General features: G+C 40.0%; 1 protein-coding gene across 2 annotated transcripts in view; it reads left to right on the top strand.

Moving 5' to 3' along the window:
• impact (impact RWD domain protein) overlaps nt 1–12,585 on the top strand; it is a 92,726-nt gene that overhangs the window by 64,403 nt on the left and 15,738 nt on the right. For both annotated transcript variants that reach the window (XM_069922588.1, XM_069922589.1), the window contains exons 8-9: nt 9,244–9,317; nt 11,677–11,767. In XM_069922588.1, coding sequence (XP_069778689.1) covers nt 9,244–9,317; nt 11,677–11,767 — 165 coding nt within the window. The remainder of the gene's footprint in view (nt 1–9,243; nt 9,318–11,676; nt 11,768–12,585) is intronic.

The raw sequence follows: 12,585 nt of genomic DNA, 5'->3' as shown, positions 1-12,585 counted from the left end.
CAGCAGCGGGTCCCCTGACCTCAAGTCTCCCACAGCCTGTGCAGATCCCTCAGCTGCTGAGCCCCTCTCTGGTCTGCTGCCATGATCACCTTCCCTGTGGGGTCGTCTCCTGCTTCTCTTTAATGGGGGATGTTCTCCCCATTTCCGATGCCCTGCACTGCTCCCTGGAGTCTGCAACCCCCTCAGCAGACAGAAGATGCTTTCCTGTAATGTTCTGCCTATTACATGACAGAAAGTCATCTTAAATCTTGAATATCAGTTGAAGGTTACAGGCACATGGAATAGACAACACTTTCTAAGTTCTAGTATTTCCCAACTTCAAAACGCGTCATCTTCAAAGAAACGTGCAGACGATATTCTGAGTTAACTATCTTATTAATCCAATAAATCAAACTTCGTAGATGCAGCTTTAAATAGCTTTAATTTGTTGATAAAACAGATAAACATATTGCATAACTTTGCATTGAGATTTTCATAATGATTATATTCAACTTTAAACAGATAGAAGAAATAGAAAAAAATAAGATGAATTCAAAGAAAAGTATCTCGAGCTAACGTCCCCTTCATAATTCTTCAAAGAATGAGATGCAAGCTCTAGGTCCGCTCAGATATTACAATATATGATGTCATAGTCACTATGGTAACACTACAAACAATACTTTTTTCTTTAGCAAACGGGCATAAAATTAACTACAAATCAAAAACACAAGGTTTTTGTTATTTTTATTATTGGACGACTATTTCAAACACAATATTTCGATCTCACACAATACTGTCCGAAGATTGTCATCATTCAGTATTTGACTGTTCAAAATGGAATTAAGAATTTTCTTGATTGATCTAATCATTCTTTCCCATACACCTCGATAATGTGATCCTGCAGATGGGTTAAATATCCAACTAATTTCTTTTTGAAGTAATGTGTCATGAATTTGATATTGATTCCAATTTTGAATTGCTTTTCGTAACTCTAATTGAGCTCCAGTAAAGTTAGATCCATTATCAGAACCCGTAACTCTTTTACTTGACCGTGTCTGGTAATAAAACTTTGAAGAACATTGATAAAACAGTCTGTATCAAGCCATGACCCTACTTCAATATGAATTGGTCTCGTAGTCAAACAGGTAAAATTAGCTCCGTATCGTTTTTCAACACTTCTTCCTCGTTTCACTTGCAAAGGACCAAAATAATCAATTCCCATGTATGTAAATGGGGGTTCATCAGGTGAAACTGTCTTGTGGCAAATCCGCCACTTGTTGTTGTCTAGGTTTAGGATTTGCACGTCAACAATTAACACATTTTGATATAATTCATTTGATCAATGTTGAAGCACCAAGTATCCAATATTTCTGGCGTAATTCTGATAACGCGTGATTACAACCACCATGACCTGTTTTTTTATGTATATGTCAAACAATCAATTCCAAAACATGAAATTCCTTCGCTAATATAATTGAATGTTTCACTTCTTCTGGCATTATTGCTTTTTCCAATCTTCCTCCTATTCTCAATACATCATTTACTAGAATAGGATTCAGCCTGTAAACACAACTTTCTTTTGTAACATTCAGATTCTTCTTCAATTTTGATATCTTATTACCAAACGCCTTTCTCCTGACAAAAACTAATTATCTCCAATTCAGCATTCACCAATTCATCAACTGTTAGGTAACGGCTCTTTCGAGACTTCAGATTCTCTTTCTTGATATGATGTAAAAACATAGTTTTTAATCTAAGAATCCATGCTACTGCTCTTTTCAAACAAAACCATGAATAATAGCAAATTAATTGAATGATAAGATCATTCTCATTAGATATTTTGATAATATTCACATTAGTGTTTTGGATTTCTGGATCCTCCATTGAAAATTCTTTTAACTCTTCTGGATTTTGAAGCCATTTTTCTTGAGATTGCGAAAGAAATGGAGGATTGAACACCCAAGTGTTGGTTCTTTTCAGAAACTATTAAACTTACGATCCTCGTGAAGCCATGTCACCTGGATTATCCACTGTTTTAATATATCTCCATTGATTAGCAGGCGAAACCTTCTCAATCTCATTAATTCTGTTGGTCACAAAGGTACAAAACCTCATGTATTATCACTCCAAAAAAAATCTGCGAACTCCACGTGGCAGTCAATTCCATTCGAGGTATGGTGACTGGCTTTAATGGAGCCACTCTGGCTTTTCCCATTATAAATCCACAATGATTCACTCTTGGTTATTCTGTAGTAATAAATAACTGACAGGACTAAACCCACCTTCGCTTGCATCAGGAAAATGGTGTAACTGAGCAAATGTGGCAATTCCAAAGTCTGTAGGTTTAAAACATCTGTTGACTTTAAAACTTTCTAACATTTCAAGTCTCTCAATCCAATTCATCCAATCTTGTGCAATGGAATTTGATATAGTTTCATCCCATCCAAATTTTCTTCTGCACAATTCCTGCAGAATTTTCTTGGCTATTAATACTACTGGTGCCAATATTCCCAAAGGATCATATATTGAGCTTATGATTGAAAGAATACTTCTTCTTGTCAAAGGCTGTTCTTTCAAAACAATTTTGAATTTGAAAACATTGCACCCCTAGAATTCTTTCAACAGGAAGAACGTCACAATCCAAGTCAAGATGTTTTATCTCCTTCTGGTAACTCATGCTCTTCAGTCACTTGTTGTAATACCTCCTCAGACACAGAAGATAAATTTTCATAAAAGGTTTTATTAAATTCCACTGAGAATCCGTCGTCGCCTGGTGACTTCCCATTTGGCATCTCCAACATAGCCATCTTAATCTCAAATTCTGTAAATGGAGCTTCCAAATCCATAACATCCTCCTCTCCTAATGCTGGTAACGTTAACTTAGATAAATAAGAATCAATAGAAACCACTATCCTGTTTCCCCTCTGAAGTATTTAATTTTTTATAAAACTGATCATTAATTTCCTGTGGTTTATAGGTAACTGTTGAATTCTTTTTTACAGCATTAATAGTCCGTGAAACCTGTTCCGTCTTTAACTGCCATGCAAGTACCTTATGTGCCCTATCACCCAACTCATAATAACGCTGCTTAGATCGATTAATTAAACGTTCAAATTGATAAGTCTGCAACGTATTATAACGCAATTTCAAATTAGCCAAAGCCACTTCCTTCTGAAATTCCTTCTCCAATTCATCAATTTGCTTTTATAATTCTAAACTTTCTGCCATATACTGCTTCCTAACTTTAGTAGTATAACTAATAATCTGTCCTCTTAAATAAGCTTTTAATGCATCCCATAACACAAAACGATTTTCTACTGAATTAACATTCTCAGTCAAGAACAAAGTAATCTGTTCTTTAACAAAGGTAACAAACACTGGATTTTTCAACGACATTGTGTTAATTCTCCATCTATAAGATGAACGTACCACTTCTGGACTTACATAAGAAAAAAATAAGAAAGAATGGTCTGTTATAACCCTGATTTTATATTCTGCCTGTAATACTCTTCCATGTAAAGGATACTAAAAAAAAATCTGTTCTAGAAAATAAATCATGTCAAAACAAATAAAAAGAGAAATCCTTCTCTGTAGGATTGACCCTTCTCCAAATATCCATCAAATTTAAATCCTTCATCAAGGCCCCAATTTGTGACACCATCTTTGATTTCTTTATACTTTTTGGAGATCTATCCAGCAAAGGGTCCAAGACACGATTAAAATCTCCCCCAACTAAAATATTTTCATTAGCTTGATTTAACAACAAAAAAGCATCTGAAATAAAACACTCATCGTCCACGTTAGGTGAGTAAATACTGAGCAAAGTCCAAGCAAAAATTTTACAATTCACCCTTCCAGCATTTCCTTCCGTAGTTTGCAATTCAAAAGGCAAATTTTTTATGAATTAAAATTGCTCCACCTCTTGCCTTAGAATTAAATGAAAAAAAAAATCACATGTCCAATCCAATCTCTCTTCAATTTCAAATGTTCTTTTTCAGTCAAATGTGGTTGTTGTAAAACGGCAATATCAATTTTCATTTTCTTGATATAAGCCAAAATTTACTTTCGCTTAATCAGATTATTTAACCCCTGAACATTAAAAGTTGTAAATTTCAAATTAGACATCCTTACAAACTAACAATATAATCACTTACTACAGAATGTCGCTCCCCTTCTAGTAACTTAAGACCACTAGGCCTCACCTAAATATTTTTAGAAAAAAATGTTGATTATCCCAAAAAAAAACTAACCAAAGGTTTTATGTCTGGGTGTGGTAAACCCCACTAGTGGCGGATGACTATCAAAGATTTCACTGCTATCCACCTTCCCCAGCCAGAAATACATTATTCACATCAACACAATCCAGTACTGTAAATATATTCAACCCAATGACTCCATTCCCAAAGATTATTCCGGATCTTCAATGTCAATAAGATTTTGTGTTAAAACTTCTTTCTTTCCATTCTTTCCATTTTTCCCGTACTTCCCATTCCCATGCCCATTTCCATTTCCTTTTGCCCTCTTTTTAGGCGACGGTGGCGAAGATCTTCCATGTCCTCGCAAATCCGTAATGAATTAGCAAAAATTAATGCATGATGGTCATTCCAAAAAAATTGAGATTGAAAGTTACCATAAAAGACTTTTAACATGGCAGGGTATCGAAAAGCAAATTTATAACCCTTCCGCCACAATACTTCTTTAGCTGAATTAAATTCCCGTCGTCGCCTAATAATCTCTTGACTCAGATCTGCGTAAAAAAAAATACTCTGTTATTTTGGATCATCATTGGAGATTGACTTTGTCACGCCTTCTGTCCCACCAACTGTAATATCATTTCCCTGTCCTGGTAGTTCAGACAACGAACTAAAACCGCCCATGGCGGTTGTCCCGGTAACGGTTTCTTTCGTAATGCTGTATGTGGCCTCTCCAGTACTAAATCTTCCAAAAAAAACTCCTTGCCTGACACCTCGGGAATCCAATTCTTGAAAAATTTTATTGGATCAGGCCCTTCAATGTCTTCTGGGAGACCCACAATTTTCACATTATTTCTCCGACTTTGATTTTCCAATGAATCAATTTTTTTCAGTAAGTCTTTCTTCTGGATTCCCCAATCCACAAAAGAATCGTCCACTTTCTCCATTTTTTCCTTATTAGGTTCAACTTGATTTTTGCATTCAAGAAAAGCTGTTTCAATTTTTTTTTAAATTTTCTTGCACTGTATCCACTGATTTAATACATTTATTAACATCACTCTTAACTGTAGATATATCTTCAGCCATATTAGATATTTTAGTTGTCACATCCAGAAATCCTTGAGTCATTTGTTTAAACATATTGTCCATTTGGTAAGCAATCCCTTCCAGGACTGTAGAAACAGACTCCATTCCAGATTCCAGTTCCACGTTTTGAGGCCTACCTTCTCTAATCTCCACCTCCAATTGTTTCTGTGAGCTGCTCGTTAAAGGTAAGTCTTCCTCTTCTTCCAGCGTTTTCGGGCCCCTCCCGGTGCGGCTGCGGGTTTGTACACCCGGCAGCAGCATCCCAACCATGTTGGGACACCGCTGCACGGGCCCCTCACAGCCCACACGCGATCCAATAACTCGCAGACCCTTAGAGCGCCGCGCATGCCCGGTAAGGCCAGGGACTGCACAGAGGCGACTTCCGACGCCATTCTGCGCGTCCCCAGCCCAACCGACGGCAGCCCAGGCTCAAGGGCTCTTCTCACAGCTGGGTCGCACACGCGACCGACATCGCGGACGCGGGGTTCGACCTCGGCCAAGCTCGTCATCATGCCGGCGCCATCTTGTGGAGGCAAGATCGGCGCCGGTGTAATACTTAGCCTAGCAGGAGTTCATTCACTGTGCCTTGGAGGTTCCAAACATCGAGTCCGTGGCTTCAGTTGAACAGGTAGGCCTCAATTCTTCAGCACTTTTAAAAGGTCATTTCTTCTGTAGTTGAGTTTTCATTTTTTTTTTACATGAGCAGCCATTATGACCCACTAATGTTCCCAAAAGTAAAAGTACAACTTTTAGTTACTTTTATAAACTTTAAAGATGGGTGCTTAAAAAATTGGCTGAGTCTGCCCTCTACGCAATCTTGCCACGCCCCCTGACTCCTTATTACTTCTAGAGGTTCGTGAGCTTATGGTACATCTAATCCGATTAACATCTCGATCTTAGTATCATTCTTGGGTAAGCAAATGTCTTTTAGATGATCCCACTGTTTGATATTATCCTGATAGGGAATATTCTCCTTATTCACAGGCATAGTCTTTTGAGTATAATACACTTGGAAGATCACAAAATTGATTGGTATTCAATCCAGCAATCTGTAAACCTGAAACTATATTAGTTTTGATCTTCTTTTCATCGTTCTTTGTCTTCAACAAGATCTGTGATCTTTTACTGTGAAGATTAAGTTTATTCATTAATTCAACAGTACCAAGCGATGCCTTACTTCCTGGATCAAGAAATGTGTAAGTCTTCAGTAAGAGGTTTTATTTTTTAGCTTTAATCTGCACAGGAACGATTGAGAGCTTTGTCACTGGCTCCAGTAAGACTGTTTGCCATTCCAAGAATTGTACAACATCCTCAAAAGTGGCGTCCCTTCCGGAAAGCATCTTAAGCTCTGCAGCTTTGGTTCTCCGTAATTCCCTCAGCTTACAAGGCGATTTATTGACAATAATCGACAAATTAGCAACCTAATTCAGCTCTCGCAAATGTACACTATTTCCTATTATGTTACAACATCCTCTCAGAAAGGGCGAAAATGCTTGTAAAGCCTTTGTGTCCTCTGGCCAAGAAAGAACCTTGTCTATGAGGGCCCTTGCGATTTTATGTTCATCGCCATAATGTTGATGTAATAATTCTTTTGCCCTTTTAAAGCCGTGCTATGGATCCATATATTGGCATCTTTTGACTAACTCTGTCACCTGTCCTCCAGTTAACTGTTCCAGGTAATACAGACAATCTTTGGAATTGTTGGTATTATTTTCAATGTGATGATCAAAGGATTTCATGAACGTCAGATATTGTAATGGATCTCCATTAAAATTGGAATTTCATTCTTAGGTAAACTGTATGAATCTTGTTGCTGCGCTAACATAGCAGAAATTTCATTTTGTTTTGCTAGAGTCTTGTCTCCGTGGCTTGCAATTGGTTGTCTTGTGAATGGAGCATATGAAACTTAAACTGGTGCCATAGGACCTTGAGTTGCAAGTGATGGCATTGGTGGGGATTCTTGACTTGTCGCTGGTACTTCAGCAACATGAAGAGACATCAATTGTTGAGTATAATCAACTCTCATGGTTGAACCTGGTTGAAATGCTCTCCTTTCGGGAAGGTCCATATATTGTGCGCTCAGAAGAGCTTGAATATTACAAGCCCTTTCCACAGGGTTGGCCATTGTCATTGGAGCACTAGCACTGCCACCCGTGGCTCCTTGCTCGCGTAGACTCATTTCTTGAGTTCTGCTGGAACGTTAGGGGCGGGCCCTTTGGGTACGTCACTCTGAGTGACAGATCTTACAGAAGCCTGAGCTAATGCTTTTGCATTAGCACGTTGTTCCTCAAGCTCTTGTCTTTTTTCTCTTCAATAATCTTTTTTGTTCTTCTTGCTGGAACTGTTGTTTCTTGATTTCATCTTCCATATCTTCTAGAGCATGTCTTTTCTCCAACCACTCACGTTGTGCACAGACAGTAGCTAAGTCTGCTTGTGCCTTAGCAAGCGTAGCTGATATGCTTGAAGCACACGAAGCTGTACTTGCTCTAGATGCCTTTGAGGACTTTGAAGATTTTCCTGCGCTCATAACCTATCTTCAGGATTCACATCTGAACTTTCAGATACTGCTGGTTGAGTCTCTATCTTCAATATTTCGCTCAGTACAGCACCAGTGGCCTTTGCAATGTACATTCATCCGTTCCAGTTCCACTAACCTTTAAGTCAGGTAGTGAGGTTTGCATGGTGCCTTGATGGTGTCCTCTTCTTGCTTGGTAGTTGAATCTGCTTCTTCTTTGGTGGCTGGCTCCAACCTCCTGCCAAGTGTTGTCAGTCCATCTTGCTGGCTCAACTCACAACCAAACAGTTCTTTAAGACGAGCTGTTTGCTTGAGGTCTTTAGCTCACCGCGACTTCTTCTTATCCATCTTGGATTCTTCCCACTGCAGCCTACCTTCTCCTGGCCTATCCTAGTTTCTGAGAACTGTAAACAAATTTGTAACTTGCTTGGTCCCTTTAAGAGGATTTCTTTGCTTGGCTTGGATCTGTGAATATGCACACAAACTTTCTTATCAGGTGTTTTTATAACTTTTCAAAACATTCTTCTGGGCTTCCTGTCAGATTCTGCAAACCAGAGCTCTATTTTATCTCTCCAAGGTCTCAGGTGTCTGGCCAGACCTTGGCTCAATTTCAAACTGCACAATCAGACATGCTCTCATAGAGACTTCTGCAATATTCTAACAGAAAACCAGACATTTTGTTAAAGATTAAATGCTTCTTGCTTTAAATCAAGTTGTAATTCTTTCAGACAACTTTTACGAGCCTTTCCTCAAAACAAAGTTCACAATTATTACTTTTCTTTGTATCAAAATATAGACGACACTTTCCAAGTTCTAGTATTTCCCACTTCAAAATGTGTCATCTTCAAAGAAACATGAAGACGACATTCCAAATTACTATCTTATTAATCCAATAAATCAAACTTTGTAGATCCAGCTTTATGTAGCTTTAACAGATAAACATTTTGCATAATAGACAAAATAAGATGAATTCAAAGAGAAGTATCTCAATCCTAATGTCCCCTTCATAATTCTTTGAAGCTTTCAGTCCCCTCGGAGATTACGACATATGACGTCATAGTCACCATGGGAACACTGCTAGCAATACTTTTTCTTAAAGGGACAGGCACAAAATTAACTACGAATCAAAAGCATAAGGTTTTAACCTTTACACATTTCTCTGCAAGTGGACGAGATGGTGAAAATCAGTGAATGCGGGCTCATTTTTAACATTCAAGAAACATTTAGACAGGTACGTGGATGGGAGGAATGTGGAGTGGATGCTGGTCAGTGGGACGAGTTCCGCATAGGCTAGAGGGGCTGAAGCGTCTTTCTGTGATGTAATGTTCCTTGGTTCTAAGAAGCCATTTGGCAAACTTGCACTCAACCCCAGCGTCTTCAGATTTTAACTGCAAATTTTGCCATTTTACTCTGATTTCTGCAGGGGAGCTGAGAATCAGTGGAGTTACTTGCTTTGTTGTTTCCCTTCAGGTGAAGCTGCATCTTCAAAAGTTTTATGAAAACAAGAAGATTGCCAATGCAACACATAACATCTACGCTTACCGGTAGGGCAAACCCAGTCAGAATGACATCATCATCACTCACCTCAACGGGGTGGACAAGGATCTGCCAGTGGCCACCCATTTCAACTCCCTGCGCCATTCCCATGCCGGCTTGTCTGGACATGTCTCATGCACTGCCAGACCGAGACCACGCTCCAACTCCTCATCTTCCGTCTGGGCACCCTCCAACCAGACGGCATTAACACCGTTTTCTCTGGTTTCCATTAAACCCCTCTCCCTCCCATCTTTCCCTAGGCCTCCTTTCTCCATCTCCCTCTCTCCTTTCACAGAGCCAAAAACAGCGACCCTCCCTATAGACGACACTTTCCTTATTCTAATATATCTTAATTTTAAAGTCTCATCTTCCAAAGCGTGAGCTGCGATATCCCAAATTTCAATCTCTTTAATCCAACAAATCAAACTCTGGCTGTTACCTTATGTAGTTTTAATTCGTTGATAGAACAGAAAAACGTTTTGCACAGCTTTGCGGCAAGGCTTTCATAATGATGAATAACAAAGCACTTACTGTATAATGATACAAAGATATATTGAGATATAAAATGTATATGAAGATACAAATGATATAAAAAGCTTTTAAAGAGATACACAAGTTTAAAGAAAAATTTCTCATGCTCACGCTTCCTTCACATCTTGTAGAATGAGAGCAAGCAGTTAGCCTGGGCGGATATTACGACATATTACATCTTAGTCACTATGGTAACACTACAAACAATAGTTCTCTTAAAGAGACAGCCACAATATTAACTAAGAATCAAAAGCGCAAGGTTTTAACTTTTACACTCCCTCACCTTTCTTTGAAGTTACAATGGTACGATAGCGATATGCATTCTAATGAAAATATCTATGCGTAGTCACTTGGTTCTGTAGTTTCTCAGTTCGCCGCGTGATGGTGTTGGTGCGACAGCTGATGGATGCTTCACTGGCACTATATTTTCTGTTTAAAAATTGTTTTTTTCAGTGTGGAATAAAAGGTATTCAACATTCATTTCTAAAATAGGCTTTATTTTAGATCAATTTGCCTAGCTGTAGGCTACGGTAGGTGGTCTGAACACATTTAAGGTAGTGTAGTCTATGATGTCCAGTCGGTATTCTTTTTTGACTTACGATTTTTCCACTTACAATAGGTTTATGAGAACACAACCCCATTGTAAGTGGAGAAGCATCTATACTCCTCTCCCTCCCAGTTGGCCCTTTTCACCAGCTTTTTTAATTCAGACACCTGGCTGCTCTTTGCTTGCACCTTGACGAAGGGCTTCAGGCCTGAAGCGTCGGTAATATACCTTTACCTCCTATGGACGCTGTGAGACCAGCGGAGTTCCTCCAGCATTCTGTGCATTTTTATTACAATCACAGCGTCTGTAAACTCTCGTGTTTCATTCCCAATTTTCTTCGATCGATTCCTGTAACCCTGGTCTTGCAGTACATTCGGCCCAACTTGTCTATTCTGACCAAGTTGCCCACATGAGCTTGTCCACTTTGCCAGCATTTGGCCCAGATCCCCCAGCATCCTGCCCAAGCAGCTTTTAAATGTTGTAATTCATAAAACATGTCTTATCAAGCAAGGTTGAGCAATCTATGCTTTTCCCTTTGCAGCAACGAAGAGCAAGAGGTGACAATAGAGATGTATAAGATAATGAGAGGCATAGATAGGGCGGACAGTCAGCAAATTTTTCTCAGGGCGGCCATAGCAAGTACCAGAGGACATCGGTTTAAGGTGAGGGAAGGAAAGTTTATGAGAGACATCAGGTCAATTTTCAACATTTCAAGATTTCTTTGTTGTCGTGTAATAGTACAAAACATGTAATATTCCCCAAAATTGCCGTAAGGCAGAGAAATGATCACTATTAGTGTTGCCTGGTGCCTCTTACACTGAGAGAGAGAAAAACAAGTGCCCATGGATTCACCTTCAGCGCTCCTGAAGCCTCTGCAGCCATACAATCTATCGACAAGCCAACCTCCAGATCCAAACCTTTGACACAATCAGGAAGCCTTCAGCGTCCGAGGCCCTTCAGAAGCCCTTCTTGCCCTCAGCATCCTCTCGAATCCCAATTCTGATTCCTGATTCCCAGTAGCCAGTCTCCACAGAGAGTGGTGGGTGGGAGGAATGTGTTGCTGGGAGGGGTGGTGGTGGAGGCTGGTATAATAGGGGCATTCAAAAGACTCTCAGACAAGCATATGGATGAAAGAGGAATAGAGGGTGTGAGGGAAGGAAGGGTTAGATTGTTGTGGGGTTGGTTTACATGGGCCAGCACAACATCAGGGGCTGAAGGGCCTGTTCTGTGCTGTAATGTTTGGTGCTGTGATTAAAGGATGACTTATAACAGGAGCATTATTTATTTAGGATTTATTGTGAAGACAAACAGACGTTCCTTCAGGACTGTGAGGACGATGGTGAGACTGCGGCTGGAGGTCGGTTGCTTCATCTCATGCAGGTAACAGAAGTTATCATTTGTACCTCTTTTCATAGGCCAATCTGTGGAGAGTGGCTTTGCCGATGGCCCTACCATTTTCTCACTCACTCCATAACAAAATGTTTGATCCTTGGGAGATTCCAATAAAAAAACTCCCTCTGTCCACAGTCTTGAGATCAATCCTGAAGTGTGGCACCCAGTATTCTGGATTTGGTCCATAACCCCCAAGACACTGTCCAGGTGTAAAGCACGAGAGTCTGCAGACTGTGTGGTTGAAGTAAAAGCATAACACAGGAGAAACTTAGCAGGTCACACAGTGTCCCTTATAGACCAAAGATAAAGATACACTTGTATAATCAACGTTTCAGGCTTGAAGAAATATAGCCAGGCACTCAAGTGAAAAGGTGGTGGAGGGGGGGCTGGGGGAAGAGCACAATCCCACAGGTGGGAGGTAATAGGTGGAGAAGGGAGGGAGGGCACACTAACAAACAGGGGAAGGAGGGATGGCTCTGTGAATGCTGAGGAAAGAGGATGGAGAGCTGGAAGAAAGAAGACAAGGGGAAAGGGAGGGAGAACGGGGAGTGGGCTAGCAGATGCCAGAGGAGTTGGTGTTAATGCCACCGAGTTGGAAAGTTGACCAGACAGAAAATCAGGTGTTGTTCCTCCAATTTACGGGTGGTCTTGGTGGGATAGCACATGAGCCATGGACAGACATGTGAGTATGGGAGTGGGACGCAGAATTGAAATGTTGGCCACTGGGAGATCCCTGTTACTGATGAAGACAGAGCAAAGGTGCTCAGCGAAGCCATCTCCCAGTCTATGGCCATGAGAAGAAATAG

This window comes from Narcine bancroftii, chromosome 2 (genome assembly GCF_036971445.1).
Source record: "Narcine bancroftii isolate sNarBan1 chromosome 2, sNarBan1.hap1, whole genome shotgun sequence".
Classification (NCBI taxonomy): Eukaryota; Metazoa; Chordata; class Chondrichthyes; order Torpediniformes; family Narcinidae; genus Narcine; species Narcine bancroftii.
The sequence above is the reverse complement of the archived record's forward strand: the minus strand, read 5'-3'. Positions and strand labels throughout refer to the sequence as shown.